The sequence below is a fragment of the Pongo pygmaeus genome, chromosome 11 (genome assembly GCF_028885625.2).
Source record: "Pongo pygmaeus isolate AG05252 chromosome 11, NHGRI_mPonPyg2-v2.0_pri, whole genome shotgun sequence".
Taxonomy (NCBI): Eukaryota; Metazoa; Chordata; class Mammalia; order Primates; family Hominidae; genus Pongo; species Pongo pygmaeus.
The window spans coordinates 101,129,260-101,156,736 of NC_072384.2; the positions used below are offsets into that span (position 1 = coordinate 101,129,260).

General features: G+C 40.4%; 1 protein-coding gene across 3 annotated transcripts in view; it reads right to left on the minus strand.

Annotated features, from left to right (window-relative positions):
• Positions 1–5,364: 5,364 nt before the first annotated feature.
• ORC2 (origin recognition complex subunit 2) overlaps positions 5,365–27,477 on the minus strand; it is a 54,493-nt gene continuing 32,380 nt past the window's right edge. For 2 of the 3 annotated variants that reach the window (XM_054476839.2, XM_054476838.2), the window contains 8 exons: positions 27,021–27,130; positions 22,244–22,376; positions 21,324–21,420; positions 16,404–16,550; positions 15,631–15,802; positions 9,122–9,183; positions 8,490–8,608; positions 5,365–6,580 (listed from right to left, as the gene is read on the minus strand). In XM_054476839.2, coding sequence (XP_054332814.1) covers positions 6,494–6,580; positions 8,490–8,608; positions 9,122–9,183; positions 15,631–15,802; positions 16,404–16,550; positions 21,324–21,420; positions 22,244–22,376; positions 27,021–27,130 — 927 coding nt within the window. In that variant the 3' untranslated portion in view covers positions 5,365–6,493. The other variant, XM_063648331.1, reaches the window with a different exon arrangement.

The following is a 27,477-nucleotide window of genomic DNA, read 5'->3' on the forward strand; positions in this document are numbered from 1 at the left end:
GTACAGTGTTGTGGTACTGTTACCACTACAGTTCCAAAGCATTTTTCATCACCACAGAGGGAAGCCCCAATTAAGTAATAATTTCCTCCTCCCATCCCCTGGATCCTATTTCTATGGATTTGTCTATTCTGGATATTTTCTATAAGTGGAATCATAAATATGTGGTCCTTTGTGTCCGGCATCTTTCACTTATGTTTTCTCCATTACTGCCGCCTTTTGTGTTTGATTTTTTTTCTAGTATTTTGACTCCCTTATTTCCTTTTAAGTATCTATTTTATCTTCTTACCTATCTTTAAGGGAACTTTTATGTGACGTCCATTGTAACTTAAATATTTACTTAATCTATATTAAATACAGGATTATTAAAATACAAAGGAACACTGCTTAAAAGAAATGTCATTTTCTTTAAATGTCATTTTTTTTTTTTTGGAGACAGAGTCTCACTCTGTTGCCCAGGCTGGAGAGCAGTGGCATGATTACAGCTCCCTGCAACCTCTGCCTCCCGGGTTCAAGCGATTCTCCTGCCTCAACATTCCAAGTAGCTGGGATTACAGGCACATGTCACCATTCCCAGCTAACTTTTGTATTTTTAGTAGAGATGAGGTTTCACCATGTTGGTCAGGCTGGTCTCCAACTCCTAGGCTCAGGGGATCCGCCCACCTCATCCTCCCAAAGTGCTGGGTTACAGGTGTGAGCCACCGTGCCTGGCCTGAAATGTCATTTTTAAGCTTAGTGTCTAATGACATGTTTTGTGTTGTTTTGCTGATTTAATAAATAAGGCCACATACTGACATGAAACAGTGGTTTAGTAATCCCTTGTCTACTCCAGAAAGCTGAAGGCTGAGGAAGGACATGCACATTCCCTCACAGGTGTCACATGAAAAATCTTCCCTATCCTGTAGGACTTACAAGGTCGCCTTGGATGCCCACATGGACAGTACATTCCAGGTGGAAGGTTGCAGATTGTAGGGAATAGTGTCACCACCTTTGTTGTGCATCCATGACACCTTATATAATCTCTTGTGCACATGTATTAGAGGGTGCTCCATACCAATCTAGATCAGGATCCAAATCAGACACTAGCACAGGAAAGAAGTGAAGCTGGCCAGGAGGTGGCAGCAACAGTTCAGCCCAAGGCAACTGCTGCTGGGCAGAATGAAGGTCCAGCGTGGCCAAGTCTTCCTGATCTTTCAGGGGCAAAGGAAATCTGGATTTTTAATATGTGGGGTGTTAAAATATACATATATTATCATATATAAAACATACATATATACATGTTTCTGCACAGTTCCCGGCTTATAGCTCCTCTAGCCCTTGTTACAGTCTTTTAGGTGTGTTAAGCCTCAGGGGCAGGCCTCAGGAAACAATCTCTCAGAGTTCTCCTGCCCTCCTTTCACCAGTCCCAAAGCAAAATCCTAATCTTCTCCCTCCCTTTTCTTTTTTATTTGGAGACAAGGTCTTCCTCTGTCACCCAGGCTGGAGTGCAGTGGTGTGATCATAGCTCACTGCAGCTTCAAACTCCTGGACTCAAGTGACCCTCCCTCCTCAGTCTCCTGAGTAGCTGGGCCTACAGGCACCTGCCACCACCCACCCCCTACTGACTAATTTTTTCAAATTAAAAAATTTTTACTTTTGTAAAGACCGGGTTTTGCTACACTGCCTAGGCTGGTCTTGAGCTCCTGAGCTCAGGGAATCCTCCTGCCTTGGCCTCTCAAAGTGCTGGGATTACAGGCGTGAGCCACTGAGCCTGGCTTTTTTTTTTTTTTTTTGAGATGGAGTTTCACTCTTGTTGCCCAGGCTGGAGGGCAATGGCGTGATCTTGGCTCACCACAACCTCCGTCTGCCAGGTTCAAGCGATTTTCATGCCTCAGCCTCCCGAGTAGCTGGGATTACAGGAATGTGCCACCAGACCCAGGTAATTTTGCATTTTTAGTAGAGATAGGGTTTCTCCATGTTGGTCAGGCTGGTTTCGAACTCCTGACCTCAGGTGATCCATCCGCCTCGGCCTCCCTAAGTGCTGGGATTACAGGCGTGAGCCACCACACCTGGCCTTATTTTTTTTTATTTTTTATTTTTTGTGAGACAGAGTCTCACTCTGTCACCCAGGCTGGAGTGCAGTGGCACGATCTCAGCTCAGTACAACCTCCGCCTCCCAGGTTGAAGCAATTCTCCTGCCTCAGCCTCCCAAGTAGCTGGGATTACAGGCGTTCGCCACAATGCCCAGCTAATTTTGTATTTTTAGTAGAGATGGGGTTTCACCATGTTGGCCAGGGTAGTCTAGAACTCCTGACCTCAAGTTATCCACCCGTCTCAGCCTCCCAAAGTGCTGGGATTACAGGCGTGAGCCACCATGCCAGGCAAATGCTGCCATTTTAAGACCTACACTTTGGGTAGCAAAGGTAAAGATGTTGACCCTAAATACTTGGGAAGCCTGGGGCCAGTGATAAATATAAAAATTGGTATGAAAATTTAGTAATGAGCTTTGTATTGTACTCATGGTTAAAGTTATATTTTCCATAGCATCAGTCTTTTCAAATTTGCCTTATTCAACACATTAAGGATGCTATAACTTATGCTATTAAAACCTCATCGGCTGGGTGAGGTGGCTCACACCTGTTAATCCCAGCACTTTGGGAGACCCAGGTGGATCACTTGAGCCCAGGAGTTCAAGACCAGCCTAGGCAACATGGTGAAACCCCATCTCTACAGAAAAAAAAAAAGCCAGGTGTGGTGGTGTGTGCCTCCTGTAGTACCAGCTACTCAGGAGGATAAGGTGGGTGGATCACTTGAGCCCAGGAGGTCAAGGCTGCAGTGAGCTGAGATGGCACCCCTGCACTCTAACCTGGGTGACAGAGACCCTGTCTCAAAAACAAACACTTATAGACATTTCATATTTCACCTTCATATCCTCACAACTACTGCCTTTTGTGTAGTAAGTGTTCAAATTTAGGCTATTCAGGATTCTGCTGGAAGAGTAATTTGACCTCATAGAATATAAAAAGTACATTCTGAACAATGCCACTGCCTCCACATTTGAATTAGCTGGAACAAAAAGAGTAAACTTCTAAAGTTATTTTGTTTAAAAGTTAGGCAAAATCTATTTATCAGCCCCCAAACCAACTGATCTTTTATTTTGAGACAAGGTCTCACTGTTACCCACCAGGCTGGAGTGCAGTGGCATGATCACAGCTCACTGCAGCCTCAGCTTTCCTGGGCTCAGATGATCGATCCACCTAAGCCTTCTGAGTAGCTGGGACTACATGGTGCGTGCCACCATGCCCAGCTAATTTTTTGTATTTTTAGTAGAGACAGGTTTCGCCATGTTGGCCAGGCTGGTCTTGAACTCCTGGCCTCAAGAGATTGGCCTGCCTTGGCCTCCCAAAGTGCTGGGATTACAGGTGTGAGCTACCGCGCCTGTTTCCACTGAATTTTTTTTTTTTTTTTGAGACGGAGTCTCGCTCTGTCGCCCAGGCTGGAGTGTGGTGGCGCGATCTCAGCTCACTGCAAGCTCCGTCTCCTGGGTTCACGCCATTCTCCTGCCTCAGCCTCTCGAGTAGCTGGGACTACAGGCACCCGTGACCACGCCCGGCTAATTTTTTGTATTTTTAGTAGAGATGGGGTTTCACTGTGTTAGCCAGGATGGTCTCGATCTCCTGACCTCGTGATCCGCCTGCCTCGGCCTCCCAAAGTGCTGGGATTACAGGCGTGAGCCACCATGCCCGGCCTCCACTGATCTTTTATATGAGTGAAGTGATCATGTATTAAAATAACAAACGATGCTAAGAAAGTCCAGTTTCTGGACTACTGTGAGAACTAATTTAGCAGTCCTTGCACAATAAATTCAGCACTGTGGCAAATTTATAAACAATAAATGTTTGACATCTCCTGTGCCTTTTTTTTTTTTTGCAATTTTATTAAGAGTACCCAGAAAACCTTTCAAGGTTTCAGTAGATCTGTTCAATCTTGCCAGAAGCAAGTTAACACAGTAGAAGAAATTAGAGCCTTAGCAGTCAAGACATAACTGCTAGAGCCTCAGGGACACCGATGCGGACACAAGTCAACAAACAGCATACAATAATGTGCCAAGATCTTCACCAGATCTGTAAGATGCACTCATAAAACTTCTTTTGAAGAACTTAAAAATATTTTTAGTAAAAAACCAGCACTACAAATTTACAAAGTGATTCTATTCAAATTGGCTTTTTATTTATTAATAATAAAGTCTACTGACACATACTGCTTGCAAATAGTATAGACACAAAAATTATAAAAATAACCAGTAGATATTTAGGGCAGATGCAAAAATTTGCACATTAGGTCATTATAAACTAGATATATTAAGCAAAAAAAGCAAGGTGCAAACCAGCAAGTATGATATATTACCAATTGTGTTTTTAAAAGGAGAAAGACAGATACTTTTACATATGCATAGACGATATCTGGAAGAATACTTAAGAAAATGCTATCAGTGGTTGCCTAAAGAACTGGGTGGATCAGGGAGTGGGCAGGAAACTCACTTTCACTGAATATCCTTTGGTACTATTAAAAAAATTTTTTAAATCACATTTATGTACAAATTTGTTTAAACATTTTGACTAGAGGTTATATTTAAGACTAAGCCCTTGGCCAGGCACAGTGGCTCACCCCTGATCCCAGCACTTTGGGAGGCCGAGGCAGGATCACTTGAGGTCAGGAATTCAAGACCAGCCTGGCCAACATGGTGAAACCCCATCTCTGCTAAAAATTCAAAAACTAGCCAGGCGTGGTGGCGTGTGCCTGTAGTCCCAGCTCAGGAGGCTGAGGCACGAGAATCACTTGAACCCAGGAGGCGGAGGCTGCTGTGAGCTTAGATCACGCCACTGCACTCTAGACTGGATGACAGTGCAATTCCATCTAAAAAAAAAAAAAAAAAAAAAAAGACTAAGCCCATGGACTTAACATAAAATTACTTTTTTAAAAAATGCTTTTAAAAAAAAAAAAAGACAAGGTCTTGCTCTGCACCCAGACTGGAGTGCAGTGGCAATCATAGCTCACTGTAATCTTGAACCCCTGGGCTCAAGCGATCCTCCTGCCTCAGCCTCCACAGCAGCTAGGACTATAGGCATGGGCCACCATGCCCGGATGATTTTTAAAATTTTTTGTAGAGACAAGATCTCACTATGTTGCCCAGGCTGTTCTTAAACTCCTGGGCTCCAGAGATCCTCCTGCCTTGGCCTCCCAAAGTGTTGTGATTACAGGTATAAGCCATTATGCCTGGCCAAAATTACTTAATTATATGCCACAAGAAAAATTATTTAAAAATTCCAAGGATTTTTGGAAATATTTTCATGAAAGAGGTTTACAAGATAAGAAATGAGTGAGAAATGCTGATGTAGTACATATTTTATTGCAGTGATATTTTCAGGAAGAACTTCATTTCCAAGTGTCAAATATTTCAGGGGGTACGTGATGACTGTAAACTGACAACAGTAGCAAAGTGAGCCTTTTCTCTTTCCTAAGAAAAAAGTCTCGTGCAAATATTTAGGAGGCTTGAAATCATCACTTCAAGGAAAAAACTGAAATATCTTACAGTGAGTTTTAGGTCTACTTGACAGAGGAATCAAGATTAATTTACAGCCAGCCATTAATATGCTACTCACCTGCATGTTATTCAAGAAAAAAAAAATGTCAATATACAAGAATAATGAAATGTTTTATTTTTTGTTGTCTTGAAAACAATTACTAAAATGTAATTCAGGATTTTATTTCTCTAGCCTGGCTTCTCACTGGTATCATGAAGGTCATGGCACAGACATTAACTGTTCCAAATATATGACGTATTGTTCCTATGCTTTCTAGGCTGGGTAGATACCCTATATACTCTGTTTTTCCCATTGTCCCAACTGAATAGCATTATAATATATTCCCTCCCCTGCCCCCACCAAGTACATAGCCTCAATCCAAAAGGAGAAAGCTGGATCACTCACCTCTTCCCAATCTATACCTTTTAAGTTGTTTTAGAAACAACAAGAGATGACCTGCCCTCTCCATTACACTCGTTGGTTCTGACACACAGAATAGCAAACAAAGCCAATTTACGTGATGCCCATGTCTTTATACTTCCACACTCTGGAACAAACACACTTGCAAACAATCAGCTCGGGGAGTGTTAAAAGGCCCTCAAAAAATTCAGAATATCTCTAAGTATAAAATAATTCAAAAACATCCAGTTCCAAATAGTCCCTGAGCACACTGTTCATTCCAGCAAGAAGTCTCCAGAGAGGTAATGAATGAAAGGCACATTTTCTCCAACTTGAGGACCACTGCATAGTACTAGACGGTACCAGCCAGGCTGATCAAAAGTTCTAATTGAGGACATCCCCCTCTTCCCAAATTTAAATCTTGTATGCTGGAAAAATAATTTAATGTCAGATGTAAACACAACACTTTCAACTAGAGGAGTGGCAGCTGGGGTACGACCCTTCCATGGGAGGTTCAAGAATAAAGGAAAGCTTCAAGCCTCCTCTTCTTCCTTTTCCAAGAAATCAGTCAATGTTCCATTATCAACAGGAATTAATAAATACTCTACTCCATCAGTTCCCTGAAAGATTTAAGAATACCTGTACATTAGTCATTCGTAAGAGGTATATGAACTCTTCTATTGTAGAGGCTAAAGAAAAAATGAATTTATTTCTTTGATGTAATATTTTAAATATATAAGTATAAAAAGGCAAAAGGGCACACAGTCATATATACTTAAATATATGGAGTTATAGTTAAACAGCCTTATAGTGGAAAAGACAACTAACTAGAGGGTGGGTAGGTGGGTATTTATTTTTTTCATTGTGCTTTAGATCATTCTTCACCTTCCTGCCCTGTTTAGAATCTAACACTATTGATGTCTGTGTCCTTTCTTCCTCCTTTCAACAAGAACCTTCCCTGTTGGGTTTTAAATATTTAATACATTCAAGTGTGTCCAATTTTTCAGTAACCCTCACTACACACCTTCATTCCTCTCCATCTATCACATTATCTCTGCACTTCTCCAAGCAAGTTGGCTATGATGGCAGTCTCCATTTCCACACTTCTCATTCAACATAGTTCAACTGAGCTACTGTTCCCATTATCACATCATTTGCTTAGACCATCAGGAATTTTATATTCCTAAATCTCACAGATATTTTCAGTCTTAATCTTTTTGGCCTCTCAGCAGCATCTGACACTGCTATTTTCTCTGCATTAAAACATGCTTCTCTTGGCTTCTGTGACATCACATGCTGGTTTTCTTCCTAGTTCTCTGGCTGTTTCTCACCTCTGCAGGCTTATCCTTTACTTTTGTTAAATGTCAGACTTCTGGCCTTATCTCCTAGCTCTCTATTCTCACTAAATGTCCTCCCTTTAGGTAGTACCCCCAATGCCTGGTTTCAGTTATAATCTAAATACATAAGAATCATAATCTTCTCTCTCCAACCCAGATCTTTCCTCTGGTTTCTTGTCCTAGGTCTCCAACTGCATAGTTGACATTTCCATTTGGAAATCTCAAAGGAACCTCAAACAGAGTTGTCTAAACTGATTAAGATCATGAACTCATCATCTGTCTCCCTAAAATGTCACTCTTTCAGTGTGTGTATTTTGTTCTTTTTGAAATAGGGTTTCACTCTGTTGCCCAGGCTGGAGTGCGGTGGCACGATCATGGCTTACTGCAGCCTTCACCTTCCAGGCTCAAGTGATCCTCCCACCTCAGCCTCCTGGGCAGCTGGGACTACAGGTACAGGTGCGTGCCACCACAACCAGCTCTTTTTTTTTCTTTCTTTCATAGACAGGGTCTCCTGTGTTGCCAGGCTGGTCTCGAACTCCTGGGCTCAAATGATCTACCCACCTTGGCCTCCCAAAGTGCTGGGATCACAGGCATGAGCCACCACGCCTGGCCTTCTAGTCTTCCTTTAGATCTCAGCTCAGTGGTCTCTTCTGATATCTATCCATAATTAGGTCAAATCCACCTATTTAAATAAACTCTTTCAGAACTATGTACCTTCTAATCATAGGAATTCCTTACAGTTAAAATGTTATGTGTGCGATTACTTGACTAATGTCCATCTCCCTCATTAGATTTTAAGCTCCATGAGAAAAGCAATCAGGTTTTTGCTTACTACTGTATCCTGATACTTTGTGCGATATCTGTGTAGCTAGTACTCAATAAATACAGACCAAATTAATGAATGAGCAAGAGAGAAAAAACAAAAGAACAGAATTATTTGACTCACACCATGTTTCTAATTGCCTATTACTCTGGACTAGAACATATGAGGAGTTTTCTGCTGTGCTCTGAAGCAGGGTACTTCTACCATGGCTCTTTCTACAAACTCAAATGGCACATCTGCTAAATGAATCTCTGCGACTCAACATGGAACATCAGTTTCAAAATCAGGTCTAAATCAAAGGTATATGTGTCCTTAAGTAAATGATATGGACTATTCCTGGCATACAATGCTACAATAGTGGAGTCTTACCTTCTTTGTTCTTATAAGCTTGTGGTCCCTAAATTCAGTTAACTGGGCCCGGAGTGTCAGATCACTATTGACGAGGAATGCCTCCCGACACTGCTGGTAAAAATCTTGAAAAGAAAGGCCTGGCAAGTTCAAAAGGATATGAACATAAGTCAGCACTTAAGACATGACCCAATATACAAACACCCATACAAAAGAACAGAATAAAAGTGCTATTTGCATGTTATCCCAGAGCAGTGAACAAGTATTGATAGGACTTTTAAAGAAGGAACAAGTAAGTCATGAGAGCAGAACAATTATTAAAATGTTTGTTGAAATCTTTTTTGCCAAAGGGGAAGAAAATCTCCTAAGATGCATAGAATATGAAAAATATGTAATTGGCAGATACACATCCATAGTTAGCACAGAAAATTTTAAAAGTAAGCTGGGTTTGTCCTTCAATTTGTGTCGGCAAACACCTTGCTTAGCAGTGGATCTGTAGAGCTGCTTGAAAATTTGCTATGTGGCAGACATACCCAACATGAGTGACCACTTACTGCTGTGAAAAACTGCACTGCTGTCATTAAATTCCAGAGAAAGGAAATGTACGGGGTAAAACAAAAATTACACAATTGAATGTCATAAATATTGGATACCAGTGTAAGAAGGGTTATCCTGGTTGTCCAGCTGGTACTTTATTAGTAGCCTGAAAATTCCCCTAAAAAAAAAAAAAACAAAAAAAAAAAAACAGGAATTTAAATCCAAAATGATAACATCAAAAGGTAACAACTAATAGCAAAATACACAAAGAAAATGTCAAGTACTTGGCCTGTCTGCATTATCTTCTTCTGTTCCTCCAAGGAATATCATATCCTTGCCTACTTAAACAGAAAACTTTTTTATTTCTTTTTTTTTTTTTTTTTTTGAGACGGAGTCTCGCTCTGTTGCCCAGGCTGGAGTGCAGTGGCACGATCTCGGCTCACTGCAAGCTCTGCCTTCTGGGTTCACGCCATTCTCCTGCCTCAGCCTCCCAAGTAGCTGGGACTACAGGTGGCCACCACCACGCCTGGCTAAATTTTTTGTATTTTTAGTAGAGACGGGGTTTCACCGTGTTAGCCAGGATGGACTCGATCTCCTGATCTCGTGATCTGCCCGCCTCGGCCTCCCAAAGTGCTGGGATTACAGGCATGAGCCACCGCACCCGGCCCGCTTTTTTATTTCTTCTAAAGAAAAATATAGGCTGAGTGTGGTGCCTCACACCTATAATCTCACCCCTGTGGGAGACTGAGGTGGGAGGACTGCTTGAGCCCAGGAGTTTGAGACCACCCTGGGCAATATAGTGAGACTCTGTCTCTATAAAAAACTAAAAAATTAGCCAGGCATAGTGGTATGCGCCCATGGTCTCAGCTACTCGGGAGGCTGAGGTGCAAAGATCACTTGAGCCTGGGAGCTTGAGGCTGTACTTGAGCGACAGACACCCTGTCTCAAAAAAATAAAATATGAAAGTATTTTTTTTCTTAACTTTTTAGGTTAGTGTTGGTAGAAAAGCTGGAATACAGAATAACATCTAAAGAGAAAAATATCAATCCCATATCCATTAACACTTGGTGTTGAGATCATACTGGGTATGCTGTTATCTCAAATCTTTGTGGAATGAGGCGGGTGGAAATAACATAAATTCACACATTTATATACTGCATATACCACTTTATACCTTGCTTCTTCACTTTTTGATGCTTCCCACGTCTTTTTTTTTTTTTTTTTTTTTTGAGACAGAGTTTTGCTCTTGTTGCCCAGGCTGGAGTGCAATGGCGCGATTTTGGCTCACCGCAACCTCTTGTCTCCTGGGTTCAAGCAATTCTCCTGCCTCAGCCTCCGAGTAGCTGGGATTACAGGCATGTGCCACCACCCCAGCTAATTTTGTATTTTTAGTAGAGACGGGGTTTTGCCGTGTTGGTCAGGCTGGTCTTGAACTCCCAACCTCAGGTGATCCACCCGCCTCGGCCTGATTTTTCCCATGTCTTTAAAACTTCTCCAAACAAGTTTTTCTTTTCTTTTTTTTGCCACATGTAAGAAGAACTTAAGGAAGTTTTAACAGCTGCTTATCTACCATGTACCATAAACTTACCATTTCCCTATTGGTTTGGATGTTTACATTATTTCTAATTTTAGATTAAAAATAACTCTTAATGGATGACTGGATACAGAAAAAATAATTCAGCATTAAATAAAACTGTACCTATTTCTTCGTATTTTGAATTATTCCATGGAAGAGTGAACCAAGTAGAATTATGGGGTTAGAAGCAGTGTTACACAAACTAAGACTCCCATCAGTCCTTGGGTATGCCAAAAATTCAAAACTTATATGCATTTTCATTGTTATGCAGGTCTAGAAAACAATTACTATAATCATATTTTGGATCATCTCAATGAACACTTTTTTTTTTTTGAGACAGAATCTTGCTGTTGCCCAGGTTGGAGTGCAGTGGTGCGATCTTGGCTCACTGCAACCTTGGCCTCCCAGGTTCAAGTGATTTTCATGCCTCAGACTCCTGAGTAGTTGGGATTACAGGTGGACACCACCCACGCCCAGCTAATTTTTTATATTTTTAGTAGAGACGAGGTTTTACCATGTTGACCAGGCTGGTCCTGAACTCCTGGCGTCAAGTGATCCGCCCACTTCAGCCTCCCAAAGTGCTAGGATTATAGGAGTGAGCCACCGCATCCGGCCCTCAATGACTACTTTTTAACTAGGTACTACTACTAACTCCAGAGCTTAATTTTGGTTAAAATTTTTATTCAATCACATACCAAGTAAAGTCTAAATGATATTGGAGTTTGCAGAATCAAGCAAAATTTCAAAATAGTTTAAATAAGAAAATGTTAAGGCTAGCACACAGACATTTAGGCATGCCAAACTAAAAAATACTTGCATTAGACTGGGCATGATGGCTCATGCCTGTAATCCCAGCACTTTGGGAGGTCAAGGTGGGTGGATCACTTGAGGTCAAGAGTTCAAGACCAGCCTGCCCAACATGGTGAAACTCCATCTCTACTAAAAATGCAAAAATTAGCCAGGTGTGGTGGTGCATGCCTCTAGTCCCAGCTACTTGTGGGACGCTGAGGCATGAAAATTCCTTAAACCCCAGAGAGGGAGGTTGCAGTGAGCCGAGATCTTGCCACTGTACTCCAGCCTTGGCGACACCATGAGTCTCCATCTCAAAAAAAAAAAACTTGCATTAGCGTAGCCAGTGCCATATTTAATGTTGTGAGTTCTCACACTGCATGGACCCTCAACTTTACACACAGCAACTTCCAACAGTCCTTCAGCAGTTAAGGACTTTTATTATTAGTAATAACAAAACAGAATGAAGACTTTGTCCCCAATTCCATCAAAAAATTTCATTAGATAACCATTTAATGCCTATTTCAATTTTTTTATTTTTTATTTTTGAGACGGAGTCTTGCACTGTCGCCCAGGCTGGAGTGCAGTGGTGCGATCTCGGCTCACCGCAAGCTCCGCCTCCCAGGTTCACGCCATTCTCTTGCCTCTGCCTCCTGAGCAGCTGGGACCTCAGGTGCCCGCCACCACGCCTGGCTAATTTTTTAGTAGAGATGAGGTTTCACCATGTTAGCCAGGATGGTCTCGATCTCCTGACCTCATGATCCGCCCGCCTCGGCCTCACAAAGTGCTGGGATTACAGGCGTGAGCCGCTGTGCCTGGCTTTTTTTTTTGAGACAGAGTCTCACTCTGTTGCACAGGCTGGAGTGCAGTGGTGTGATCTTAGCTCAGTGCAACCTTTACCTCCTGGGTTCAAGCAATTCTCCCTCCTCAGCCTCCCAAGTAGTTGGGATTACAGGCATGCACCAGCATGCCCAGCTAATTTTTTAATTTTTAGTAGAGATGCGGTTTCACCATGTTGGCCAGGCTGGTCTCGAACTCCTGACCTCAAATGATCTGCCTGCTTCAGCCTCTCAAAGTGCTGAGATTACAAGCATGAGCCACCGCGCCCAGCCTGCATATTTCAATATTAACGCAAGGCTTTATTTTTACTTTTTGTAGAGATGGGGTCTACGTTGCCCAAGTTCGTCTCAAACTCCTGGCCTCATGCACTCTTTCCTCCTCAGGCTCCCAAAGTAGTAGAATTATAGGGGTAAGCCACTATGCCCGGCTGAGTTGAATGCTAATCTCATCTTCAGTGTTCAAATCAGCTTTATAGAGTAACAACATTCATTAAAATTAGCATTTGAGGGTTAACATTTGAGTCTTGTGGTGATGGTACAGCTGAGTATATACATGGAGGTGACAGTCATACAAGGCTACAAGTGACAAAACTGCACAGAACTTACACACACACACACACACGAGTGCAGCATGTATAATAGTGAAATCCAAATATGGATGGGATTGTAACAATGTCAATTTCTTGGTTCTGATACTGTACTGTGTTTATATGAGATGGTGGTGGTTGGTGGAAGTTGGTGCTTTGGGAGGAGGGTACATGACACACACGAGTGCAGCATGTATAATAGTGAAATCCAAATATGGATGGGATTATAACAATGTCAATTTCTTGGTTCTGATACTGTACTGTGTTTATATGAGATGGTGGTGGTTGGTGGAAGTTGGTGCTTTGGGAGGAGGGTACATGAGACTTCCCTGCATGTATTTTTGTAGCTTCTTCTGAATCTATAATCATCTCACAACAAAAAGTTAATCCCTCCACCACAAACACACAGGTAAAAGAAAAATAAATGGAAAATAAATTGCTGGGGGGGGGGTTAAAAAAAAAAGATATCCCCAAAGTCCCTGTGTACACCATCCTCTATCTATTCCCCTTTATTCTTCTCCAGGGTTGGTACCTAATTATTTTTTTATTATTTTTAGTACCTAAAAAGACCTAATTCCATGCACATTTTAAACTTTTATTCATACTGATATATACATTTGAACGCTATATATTTTATATGGTTTTATTTCTACAACAAACATCTGTTCAGTTCAGCATTTGTCCTAAACGAAAATATCTGGTTTGGACAATATATATCGTCACACTACTATCATCCCATATAAGTCAAAATCCTGGCTGCCAATGCTGCTTCTAAACCTAGAATGTAGCTGTGCTGTGGCTTCAACTCTGCTCACTGATTTATCATTCTGTTGCATTGAGATGTTTGTATTTTGAGCCAGGGTATTTATTTTTAAATTATGTCTATTATGCTGTGTGTTTGGAACATGAGGGGATGAAAGGAAAGAGTGAAAAGTATTATGCCATCTTGACCACAAGTGTCCCTTCGTTGCTCTTTAAAAACAAAAAAAGAAATTGTCTCTGCTAGACTTGCTTGTTTCCTCTTTTTTTTCTTTTTTCTTTCTTTCTTTCTTTTTTTTTTTTTTTTTTGAGACAGAGGCTCACTCTGTCACCCAGGCTGGAGTGCAGTGGCGTGATCTTGGCTTACTGCAACCTCCGCCTCCTGGGTTCAAGCGATTCTCCCACTTCAGCCTCCCAAGTAGCTGGGATTACAGGTGTGCGCCACCAAGTCCCGCTAATTTTTGTGTTTTTAGTAGAGACAGGGTTTCAGCATGTTGACCAGGCTGGTCTCGAACTCCTGACTTCAAGTGATCCACCCGCTTCGGCCTTCCAAAGTGCTGGGATTACAGGTGTGAGCTACCACACCCAGCTGACTGTTTATTCTTTAGGAAACTAAATTTTCTTTCAAATTTAAAACAAAAAAATTCATTTACATTTTGACTAATTTATAGATCTAATACCTGTTTTTCTGGAGACAGGGTCTTGCTCTATCACCCAGGCTGGAGTGCAGTGGTGCAATCTCGGCTCCCTTCAGCCTCCTCAGCTGAGACTATGGGTGTACACCACCACACTCAATTAATTTTTAAAATTTTTTGTAGAGATGGAGTCTCCCTGTGTTGCCCAGGCTGGTCTCAAGGTCCCATCTGGAGCAATCCTCCTGCCTTAGCTTCGCATAGTGTTGGGATTACAGGCTTGAGCCACTGTGCCTGGCAAGTCTAACACATTTCTAACTTGGAAAGAATTGCTACTCTTATAATATTTAATCTACCCACCCAAGAACACAATATTTCTTTTCATCTATCCAGCTCTTAATTATCTATTCTCAGCAAGGTTTGTTATTTTTCAACACTTCATCTTGTTAAATATAATTCTATAATTTTATGCTTTTGTCAGGGGGTAAAGTTTGTTACTAAAAGCTTCTTTCAACAGGCTAATTATGCAATTTCTTTCTTTATTATTTTTTTGAGACAGAGTCTCGCTCTGTCACACAGGCTGGAGTGCAGTGGTGCAATCTCAGCTCACTGCAACCTCTGCCTCCTGGGTTCAAGCAATTCTCCGGCCTCAGCCTCTTGAGTAGCTGAGACTACAGGTGCGTGCCACCACACCTGGCTAATTTTTGTATTTTTGGTAGAGATGGGGTTTCCCCATGTCGGCCAGGCTGCTCTCGAACTCCTGACCTCAGGTGACCCACCTGCCTTGGCCTCCCAAAGTGCTGGTATTACAGGCGTGGGCCACTGCGTCTGGCTAATTATGCAATTTATTTTTTGCTGGCTTATGCTATAACCAGCTTGCATTTATTAATTCAGATATGCCTCTAGGTTAGGCTGCTGTAAGGGCTTGACTGGAGACATTACACAGTGATGTGTTTTGTTTTTTTTTTTTTTTTTTTACACAGTGATGTTTAAGAGCATGAGTTTTGGAGCTGGCATATCTGGATCAAAGTCTTTGTGCCACTGACTATCCACCTTAGTTAGGATCAAATGAGGTATTGCATATAAAGTACTCACTGTTTGGATCAGAATGTTCAAAATGTAATGAAAAATAACCATAAAATTTAAGTAAAAGTCATGAAAAGTCTGCTTTTTCTCCATTATGACCAGTCAGGTGCTCATATTCAGAAATATCAAAATATATTAAGAAATAAAAAGTTGGTATTCTCGCTTTATTACTGGGCAATTTGATAGACTACTGTTGACTTGTCTGCCTACTCCATAAACCAGTACTGGTAACTATTATTACTATAATTTCACTTAATCCTTCAACTAACTAGGGACTTCAGTATCCCCATTAAAACCTAGTAGTACATATCTTAAAATGTATAGTTTTTAAAAAAGAAGTATGGTTTTCATCCTTACCTTGCATTAGGGGTAAGGCTTCGTAAGACATGAGTAAGGGAGCTAAGTGGCAGGGATCCAGACTGCTTTACCAGAAGAGAGTTCTCATAGGAGGTTTCTTCAGTATAAGGACTATATGTAGTAGTTTCATACCAGAGCCAGTTAAAAAGACTCTGCTTTGCATGATCCCACACTAGCACATGATCAAAGAAAACAAGAATTACAAATTATTTTCTCATATTGTCATGTTACTAGATTCCACTTTACAAAAGAATGAGAAAGGATTAAATAAAAATGAATCCACAAGTTTTTCATTTTTGCCACTTCCATATCTAAATCAGTAACTCACAATCTAATTTCATTTTCAACCAACATCTGAACCTTTATTTTCAATTAAGCATAAATTAAAATCTTAGCACTACCAATGCCTTCTTTTTAAAAAGTTAGTAATGTTTTAACATTTTCTTCTACAGGATTATCAGACAGTCTATAAATTAAGTTCATAAAATAAATGTTGCAATATTACAAGAAGAGAAAGAGACCAAAATAATAGTTGGGTCTTTTCCCTCCATTTAACTTTAGACTAAAACATCCTCATTTAGTATCTGAATTTTTATTTCCAAAAATTATGTTCTAAATTAGATTGAGAACACCTTTTTGGTAACCTGTGTTTTTAAACATGTAAAAGGGGAAAAAGCATACTAAAAACAGTAAAAATTTTCTGATTTACATTAATAGAATTTGTCTTGTAAGACTGATATCTCTAGAAGGAAAAATAGTAACATTTAACTTACTGAGAGGAGCGTTGAGGTGGTCAATGGATGCTATAAGGTAAATGTTATGCAAAGACGACAACTGACCAATGATTTGCTGGCTCTTCTCTCCTCTCAACATCTGGCTATCCAAATTGTGGATGAGAAGGAAGAGTTCTAAAGAAGAATCTAAAAAGAAAAGAAATCCAATTATTATTATTATTATTATTTTTAAAGGATCTCACTCTGTTGCCTAGGCTAGAGTGCAGTGGTACAATCATAGCTCACTGCAGCCTCCAACTCCTGGGCTCAAACAATCCTCCCACCTCAGCCTCTCGATTACCTGGAACTACAGGGCCACACCACCATGCCTGGCTAATTGTTTTTTTGGTAGAGACGGGGTCTCACTAAGTTGCCCAGGTTGGTCTTGAACTCCTGGACTCAACTTGGCCTCCCAAAGTGCTAGGATCACAGACGTGAACCACCATGTCCAGCTGCAATTATTATTTTTAGTGATATTTCAGTGATTATTTCCTCTACCACACACAATGCCTAGGTATTAAAAAATATATTAAAGTAGTATAGGATAAAATAATGATTGCTTAGGGGTATGAAATTTATTTGAGAAGATATGTCATTTACTCATAAAATAGACAAGACATGATTAGCACTGAAGTCAGGCCCTACAGAAAGCAGCTTTTTGTTTTGTTTTGTTATTTAAGACAAGTTCTGGCTCTGTTGTCCAGGCTAGAGTGCAGTGGTGTGATCTCAGCTCACTGCAACCCTGAAATCCAGGGCTCAAGCCATCCTTCCACCTCAGCCTCCCGAGTAGCTGGGACTATAGGCGTGTACCACCACACCTAGCTGATTTTTATATTTTTTGTAGAGATGGGGTTTCACCATGTTGCCCAGGCTGGTCTGAAACTCGTGAGCTCAAGTGATCTGCCCGCCTTGGCCTCCCAAAGTGGTGGGATTACATGTGTGAGCCGCCGTGCCCAGCCTAAAGAAAGCAGCTTTAAATAAGGCATGGGAAATAGGCAAGATGTATACAATAGATTGGAGGTGAATCTGTGCATGTTTTATTACAATGTGGGAGTGGAGGGATACCAAAAAAACCAAAGGAGTTCTCAGAAAGCATTATATATAATGCTCTCAGAGATTATATAGAAAACCCAGATTATCACAAAAGCCAAAGGAGACCAAAAAAGGGGTGGGTGGGGGGTGGGGGTTAGGATACTGCTCAAGGCATCAGGAAGTTCAGATAAAATTATAAAAGTCAGTGAAGGAGGAATTTAGAGGATGGAGTTGTTGACACTATCAAATACAGCAGAGATCAAGATAAAGGATGAGCCAAGGTCACTGGGCTTGGTAAGAAGAAAGTTACAGGTGATCAAGCATACAGTTCTGATAGCACAGAGGAAAGACATTAGAATGACACAGGTAAAAAAAAGAAAGAAAAAATAGAAGGCAGGACATGTCTTCAAAAATACTGAAACCATACGAAAACAGAAAAATAAAATAGTGTGAAAGGGCAGCAGAATCAGGTAACTTTTATTTTTAATGTATATTTAAAAGCCACGGGTAATGATAAGTCTCTCTGGAGACTTGGCATACGTGATAGAGTATACGTCTTTCAGAGAGTGAGTAAATTTCTCTTCTACTCGGGGGTAGATGGGTAAGAGAGACAATATAGTGACAAAGATTCTGAGATGACAAATTGTGAAAATCCCAGGTTCCCTGAAATCTAGACGTCATCATATTTAACAGCATCAAAACCAAAAACACCCAAAACCAAACATATGTATACACACAGATGCACACAAATATAAAGTGACTTAGGCATCTAATAAAGTGACTTAGGCATCTATTTTAATGAGCATACGAACAATACTGGGCTCTTACAAGGATCTGTGGTAAGGGAATAAAAAGCTATGCTTCTGTTATTCTTTAAGTAGGAGAACTTATGTTGAAAACTAAAGACAATACAGAAAAACAAGCCAAAATTATTATAGGAATAAATATTGCAGCAATTGATTTTTAATTAAATAATAAGGTTGAAAGAACTGAAAACAAACTAAACAGATTTGTTTTTTCTTACGATAACCTGCCAGTAATTCACTATATGCCCACGTAATGAATAAATAAGATATGTTCACATATGCAGTAGTTTTAGGGTTCTGGGAAATATATCCTTGACTCTCATTATATTAAGTTCTATGCTGCTGCAAATCCTGAATTATTGAATACTGAACCACTGTTCCCAGAGGAAATACAGGGTTAGGTTCAATATATAACTTTGTTTTATGTGTGTTTCTGTTTAAAGGCAATTTTATTTTTATTTATTTACTCTTTTTGGAGACGGAGTCTCGCTCTGTTGCCCAGGCTGGAGTGCAGTGATGTGATCTTGGCTCACTGCAACCTCCAACTCCCAGGTTCAAGCGATTCTCCTGTCTCAGCCTCCCGACTAGCTGGGATTACAGGTGAGCACCATCAGGACCGGCTAATTTTTTGTATTTTTTGTCGAGACAGGGTTTCACCATGTTGCCCAGGCTGGTCTCAAACTCCTAACCTCAAGTGATCCACCTGCCTCGGCCTCCCAAAGTGCTGGGATTATAGGTGTGAGCCACCGCACCCGGCTTAAGGGCAACTTTATTTTTAATATACACTGTTGGTCTATTAACACGGAACTCACAATCAAGAACGCTATAACTCATAACTGAAGGAAGTTTATATACACAAGTATTTTTTCCCCAAGGCACATCACAGCCTTCTTGTGCTTGGGAACACTAGATAGCATTTTAACACTATGCTTGCGGGCCATTTTAAATAGCCAAATCACCAACACAAAAGCAGAAAAATGTGAAAAACGTAGCACTGAACAGACTGCGGAAAGGATGCTTGTTTATGGTATGAGAGTTGAAACAAGAAGGCAAAGCATTGCTTTGTTTGACCTCTGCTTAGAATATGTACATTGGGCAATGCAAATTTTTTGCCACTCTGTGCCATGTGTCACTTTGCAGAAGTGCCAAGAATATTGATTTTGGGATTATAAATAAATGTTAGCAAGCAGGTAAATTTGCTATTATAGAATCTGTGAATAATGAGAATCAACTCTACCTGTTTTCAAATGTGTAGAGTTGGTATAAAAATGTATATTGTCTGGCTGGGCTCATGCCTGTAATCCCAGCACTTTGGAAGGCCCAGGCAGGAGTATCCCTTGAGGTCTACGAGTTTGAGACCAGCCTGGGCAACAGACTGAGACTCCATCTCTACAAAAAATTTTAACAATAGCCAGGCAGGTGGTGTGTACCTGTAGCCCCAGCTAATGGGGAGGCTGAGTTGGGAGGATCACTTGGGCCCAGGAGGTTTAGGATGTAGTGAGCTGTGTTTGTGCCACTGGACTCCAGCCTGGGTGAGAGAGCAAGACTGTGTTAAAAAAAAAAAAAAAAAGTATACTGTCCATTTCTATAAAGAACTGTAGATAAAATGGGTGTAGAAATGTGAAAGGAAATTTGGGACAGAAAGCTTTTCAGGTTGGAAACAAAATGAAGACAAAACTAAAGAACATGCTAGAATATTGACAAGATAAAAGTACTATGGAAACAGAGCTAAGATTATTGTCATTATCAAAAAAATTATCCATCAAAGCAGTTAGGCATTCTCAATTACTTCTCTTAATTCTTAACTTAGTCATTACTAAATGGCAACGAACTGTCAGAGACTATATAATACTATTTCCAATTTTCTGACATACTCACATAACCAAAACATTCACACCAAAAGAATCAGAGATCTTAGTATATAAAATTATCCCAATGTAATGATATGTACACAGAATAAAGAAATAATGTTTTATTTATTTATTTATTTTTAGATAGAGTCTCACTCTATCACCCAGGCTGGAGTGCAGTGGTATGATCTTGGCTCACTGCAATCTCTGCCTCGCGGGCTCAAGCAATTCTCCTGCCTCAGCCTCCCAAGTAGCTGGGACTACAGGCGTGTGCCACCACGCCTGGCTAATTTTTTTGTATTTTTGTAGAGATGGGGTTTCACCATATTGGCCAGGCTGGTCTCGAACTCCTGACCTCAAGTGACCCACCCAGCTCGGCCTCCCAAAGTGCTGGGATTACAGGCGTCAGCCACTGCGCCCAGCCAAGAAATAATGTTTTATAAAAACATTAAACAATATAAAAATATCAGACAAAGATGTACCACTCAAGTGGAGGCACTTTACACAAGCAAAACAAAACCTGAAAATTATTCTGAAATAAATTTGCCGGGCTTGGTGGTGCATGCCTGTAATCCCAGCTACTTGAGAGGCTGAGGCAGGAGAATTGCTTGAACCCGGGGGGCGGAGGTTGCAGTGAGCCAAAATCGCGCCACTGCACTTTTGGAGTGTTTTATAAACAGAAAGAGGCTTTTGGATATACAAACTTAAGAAAATGGGACTAAGATTTTTCTTTCCTGTTAAGTTCATGGAAAAAGTTCATAGAAAAAGGACAAACTTTTTTAGAGCACCAAGATAAACGCCATTATTAAAATAATCTTTTTGGGCCAGGTGTGGTGGCTCACACCTATAATCTCAGCCCTTTGGGAGGCCAAGGCAGGAGGACTGCTTGAGCCCATAAGTTCAAGACTATCCTGGGCAACATAGCGAGACCTCATCTCTACAAATAATAAAAAATTAGCCAGGCACAATGGCACACGCCTGTGATCTGAGCTACCTGGGAGGCTGAAGTGGGAGAATTGCTTGAGCCCAGAAGGTCAAGGCTGCAGTGAGCCATGATTGCGCCACTGCACTCCAGGCTGGGCAACAGAGAGACTGTCTCAAAAATAAAATAATAATAATAATAATAATAATAATAATAATAATAATAATATTGTATGTATATAAATACATGAATAAGTAGAAGTATATGCTTAACTTTACCCTAAAACTACAGAGCATCTACTTCATGTTACCTTCTTTAAATTTGTTTACTATCCAGTCTAGCTGATCCAGTATACTGCGGAAAGTACCCATATGATCGAGGACTTCTTCTGTTATAGAATTCAGGACCTATATCATGAATGTGGAAGAGGTACCACATTAATTACAATTTATTGTCATATACAACTAGAAAATCAAACCTTTTTTTATAAATTAAAAATGAATTTGGATTTCCCAAAAGTTTAAAAAATAACTTTTAAAAATTCTACTGGTATTTGAGTATATCTAATTCATTGTTTTTTGCCTAAGTTGTGGCTAAAAGAATAACAAAGATGTAAAGGTAATAGGTAATATAAGAGGGCAGCAAAAACAAATGAAAAAGCTCCCAAGAACATGAGAAACATTAGAAAACTACAGTTCTATCAAAGGAAACAGGACACAAACACTATAGACACTTTAAAAAAGGAATACTACATGGCTCAATATCCAGCACCCAAAAGATTTCATGTTCAAATGATGAAGAGATATTAAGCATTTGGAATAAAAATGATCTATGATAAATGTATTGTAAAACTACAGTCTTCACATCACATCCTGTTGCATTTTAAAGCATTTTCACAGCATGTAGTTTTTGCCTAATAAAGCATTTTCATAGTTTATAACAAAACTGAAGACCACATAATTCCCTCCTTCAGAAGTACCACTGATACTTAGTGTAGTAAACAAAGCTAACATTTTCCTAAGTTTTAATACACATCAGTTACAATGTAGGACATTCAAAGATGGTTTCAAAGCTAGATTCTTGAGTCCAAACACATGGTATTAAGCACTATACAATCCTTCTACCATGAAGGCTAAAACAAAAATTCTTTAATACTCCATCCTCATTTATGTGGGGGCATGAATTGGCAGAGGATATAATGTTTTTCCCTTTAACATTTTTGAAACTTACTGATTTCACACTGATTCCAGGAAAGAAGCCATTGATGACAACGTGAATGGAATCTTGCAGCATAGTGGTTCGAAACCTTTCTAGTAAATCTCTCTTAGAACCCAAACCATAAAGCACAATGTTGAACCCAAGGCTGTTAGGAAAGACAGTATTCATGAAATTAAACTTCAATACTTGTTATTGCCAATTTTATTATCAACCAGTTTCCTTAAATTAAGTTTATAAAAAATACAGGAAAGGGGTAGGCGCACTGGCTCAAGCTTGTAATCCCAGAATTTTGGGAAGGCAAACGCAAAAAAGTTTTTCATGTATGTATACGTATGTATCTTTTTTTTTTTTTTTTTTTTTTTGAGACAGAGTCACTCTGTCACCCAGACTGGAGTCCAGTGGCACTCTTGGCTCACTGCAACCTCAGCCTCCCAGGTTCAAGCAACTCTTCAGCGTCAGTCTCCCAAGAAGCTGGGGCTACAGCTGTGCACCACCACACCTGGTTAATTTTTATATTTTTACTAGAGATGGGCTTTTGCCATGTTGCCCAGGCTGGTCTTGAACTCCTGGGCTCAAGTAATCCACCCGCCTTGGCCCCCAAAATTGCTGGGACTACATGTGTGAGCCACCATGTCTAGCCAAAAATATTTCTCTTTTAAAAAAAAATTAGGTCGGGTGCGGTGGCTCACGCCTGTAATCCCAGCACTTTGGGAGGCCGAGGTGGGCGGATCAGGAGGTCAGGAGATTGAGACCACAGTGAAACCCCGTCTCTACTAAAAATACAAAAAAAAAAAAAATTAGCTGGGTGCAGTGGCGGGTGCCTGTAGTCCCAGCTACTGGGGAGGCTGAGGCAGGAGAATGGCGTGAACCTGGAAGGCGGAGCTTGCAGTGAGCCGAGATCCCGCCACTGCACTCCAGCCTGGGCGACAGAGCGAGACTCCATCTCGGGAAAAAAAAAAAAAAAAAGAAGAAAAAAATTAAAAAATTATCTGGATGTGGTGGCAGGTGCCTACAGTTCCAGCTACTCAGGAGGCTGAGCTGGGAGGATCACTTAAGCCAAGGAGTTTGAGGCTGCAGTGACCTATGATGATGCCACTGCACTCCAACCAGGGCAACAGAGCAAGACAGTGTCTGTAAAAAAAAATTAACTAATTAATAATAATTTTTGTTTTCGCTCTGTCGCCCAGGCTGGAGTGTAGTGGCACCATCATAGCAACCTCAGCCTTCCAGGTTCAAGCGATTCTCCTGCCTCAGCCTCCCGAGCAGCTGGATTACAGGCACCCTCCACCATGCCCAGCTAATTTTTATATTTTTAGTAGAGACGGGGTTTTACCATGTTGGTCTCGAACTCTTGACCTCAGGTGATGTGCCTGCCTTAGCCTCTCAAAGTGCTGGGATTACAGGCATGAGCCACCGTGCAAGGCCAGGAATCAATATTTAGTGATTCAGCCATCCCAGTTCTTCCTCTTCCTTCCTAAAAAAAAAAAGTATTCTTTTTAAAAATTATTATTGGCCGGGCATGATGGCTCACGCCTGTAATCCCAGCACTTTGGGAGGTCGAGGCAGGCGGATCACTTGAGGCCAGGAATTCGAGACCAGCCTGGCCAACATGGTGAAATCCTGTCTCTACTAAAAATACAAAAATTGGCTGGGCATGGTGACAGGTGCCTGTAATCCCAGCTACTTGGGAGGCTGAGGCAGGAGAATTGCTTGAACCTGGGAGGTGGAGGTTGCAGAGAGCTGAGATCACATCACTACATTCCAGCCTTGGCAACAGAGTAAGACTCCATCTTAAATAAATAAACAAATATTTATTCCAAACTCATACAAGGTAAAGGCACAATTTTATTATCTATATACCAAGCTTCTAGTTCTAATTTGTTCAGTAGCTTCACTGTAGCTTCTATTACTTTTCAGATGACAGATGACTGGAGGCAAGGGAGACCATTGCCAATAAAAGCCCTAAAAAGGCCGGGAACAGTGGCTCACGCCTGTAATCCCAGCACTTTGGGAGGCTGAGGCGGGCGGATCACGAGGTCAGGAGATCCAGACCATTCCGGCTAACACGATGAAATCCCGTCTCTACTAAAAATACAAAAAAATTAGCTGGGCGTGGTGGTGGACACCTGTAGTCCCAGCTACTCAGGAGGCTGAGGCAGGAGAATGGCGTGAATCCGGGAGGCGGAGCTTGCAGTGAGCCGAGACTGCACCACTGCACTCCAGCCTGGGCAACAGAGAGAGACTCTGTCTCAAAAAAAAAAAAAAAAAAAAAAAAAGTCCTAAAAAGTTTTACAGGCTGAAGCAGAGTTCAAACTGATACAAATTGAAAAGAGGTCAAGTAACAAAGGCCTTGTTAAGTCACACTAAACCATTAATTCACTCATTCCAAGGAGAATGAGCATTTATTTATTTATTTTGAGATGGAGTCCTGCTCTGTCACCCAGGCTGGAGTGCAGTGGCGCGATTTTGGCTCACTGCAACCTCCGCCTCCCGCGTTCAAGCAATTCTCCTGCCTCACCCTCCCAAGTAGCTGGGATTACAGGCGTGCACCACCAAGCCCGGCTAACTTTGTATTTTTAGTAGAGACGGGATTTCACTATGTTGGTCAGGCTGGTCTCGAACTCCTGACCTCAGGTGATCCACCCACCTTGGCCTCCCAAAGTGCTGGAATTACAGACGTGAGCCACCGTGCCCAGCCAAGAATGAGCATTTAAAAATAACTAATGAGGGATTAACAGAAAGGTTTTAAGTAGGAAAGTAACATGTTCTTTTCAGAAAGATCACATTGGCTATATTTGGGGAATGGATAGGAAGGAACAAAACTGGAAGATTAACTTAGCTGTCATGGAGAAAAATGTTAAAATGTCAAGAACTTTATAGAAAGTCAAACCAATAAGAGTTGGAGACTGATTAGATGTGGAGAGTGAGGAAAAGAATACTTAAGAATGACTCAGGGCTGGGTGCTGTGGCTCACGCCTGTAATCCCAGCAGTTTCGGAAGCCATGGCAGAGAACTGCTTGTGCCCAGCGGTTTGAGACCAGCCTAGGCAAGATGGTGAGACCTCATCTCTACACAATAAAAAATTTAAAAAATTAGCCCAGGCATGGTGGCGCACATCTATGGACCCAGCTATTTGGGAAGCTGAGGTGGGAGGATTGCTTGAGCCCAGGAGGTTGGGGCTCCTTGAGCTGTATTCACACTATTCTGGGTGACAGAGTGAGACTGTCTCTTAAAAAGAAAAGAAAAAAAAAAAGAATGACTCAGTTTTCTGCCATAGGCAACTACACAAATGGAGTGACTAACATTCATTCATTCACTCTGCTGGATAGCAGGGGCAGGTGGGAACAGTGGATTTCAGATGAGTTTAATTTTATGTATGTTGAATTATTTACAGGACATCCAAGTAGAAACTTCTAATATACATTCAGATATCCAGGTCTGCTACTGAGAGTGAGGTATGGGTTGGAGGTTAACAGTTACATGAGTCATTCATATACAGAAAACTACTGAAGCCAGAAGAGTGAATGAGACCACCCAGAACACCAAGCACTAGAGGTCAAGCTAAAGTCCAACTCTGTGATTGTTTACAAAGGTCAAGCAGAAACAGTATTTATGTGATGCTCTCTGGCAATGCAAGATAACCTAGAAATGGAAGAACAGAAAAGAGGTAACCTCCAAAGGTAGAGATTACCAAGGGTCCAAAGCAGCAGAAATAAAGAGGCAAGGAATTCAGAGAGCTAGCAGTTCCAATGAACTTGCTGACTATAAGGTCTAATCTGAGAAGCAAAGCAAATTAAGTTAACTAGGTTGACATACTGGGAGAAAAAAATAATGATGGGCTGGGGATGGAATTAGAGTGAAGAGCTTACAAATTTATAATGCATAGATCCATAAAACAGTTATTGAGAGAAGCCGAGGTTCTTGCAGTCAAGTTAATCATTCCCTTCCTAGCATAACTTTTTTTTTTTTTTTTTAAGACAGAGTCTCTCAAACCCCTGGGCTCAAGCAATCCTCCTGCCTTGGCCTCCCAAAGCACTGGGATTATGGGTATGGGTCACAGTGCCTGGCCCATGGCTCTACCTTCTTATTTACCTCAGTGACAATGTAACTGTGAGTGTGCATGTATATTCACATTAGTGTACATTTTAAGCACTTCCTTATGTTCAAGTCTTTTTAACTGCAAGGATAAAAGTAATTATGATAAAAAGAAAGTATTATGTTTTGATTTCAATCATTCTTCTAGGCGTTTTAATGGAAATTTAAAATTTAATCTGAGGTGTGTAAAAATAATAACTGAAAAAATATTCTAGGAAATAATGTTAAAATAGTAAAATAATGCTTATAGAACAAATCTGTTCATAAAATTCTGAATGTCTGTAGTACACATACATAAGATTAAAGTAAATATTATCCTTTCATTTAAAGAACTATGCTGTGGAAAACTTTCTAATTTTTTTTTTCTAATTGTTATATTTATTAATCTTGACAAAGGAAATATTCAAGTTTTTTAAACCAATAACATAATTCTAAGAAATGCTATTTATCTTATCAATGGCTGTCAAGTCTGATAAACACAAATTTCTTAAAAACTGTAGAATTTCTGGGAAGAGTCATACAATAAAGTGACATTTCTATATCTGAGTCATAATGTCTATTTTTACATTTATTTTTATATAAGACTAAATATCTCAAATTCACTGTAAAAAGAAAAATGTTAACTTACTTTAACATATTCATGTAAATATATATTATTCTTTATTTTACAAGGGTTTGTAACGATAATACTTACTGTAATTGCAGCATCCATTTATGAAATAATTTTTCATACTGTTGATTTAGTTGTTTAAGTTCGGCAGAAAAGGAAGGGGAAACCTTGCTCAGTAAGTTACGCAAAGTTTGCTTTAAAAAAAAAGGAGGAGGGGAAAAAAGTCATTCTCAAACCACAGACAGCAAATCAATCCAAACAATTTCCTTAGAAGTAGAGCTTAGAAGAAGCCAATCCAATTGGAATATTACTTTAATCTGGTTTGGCAATGAGTATATCAACCAATAAACAAAATTCTTAAAAAATAATTTTTTTGTTTTCTTAAAATTGTTAACATTCTTTTTAGTAATAACAGTAAAGAATTTGGTAAGTTTTGTCCAGAACCACTTAAATGATTATAAACTCCAAGAACAGGCTTTAATTTCTCAGAAAACATTAAAGGTTCTTTATAATTTACTTACTATTATCATTAGTAAAATAA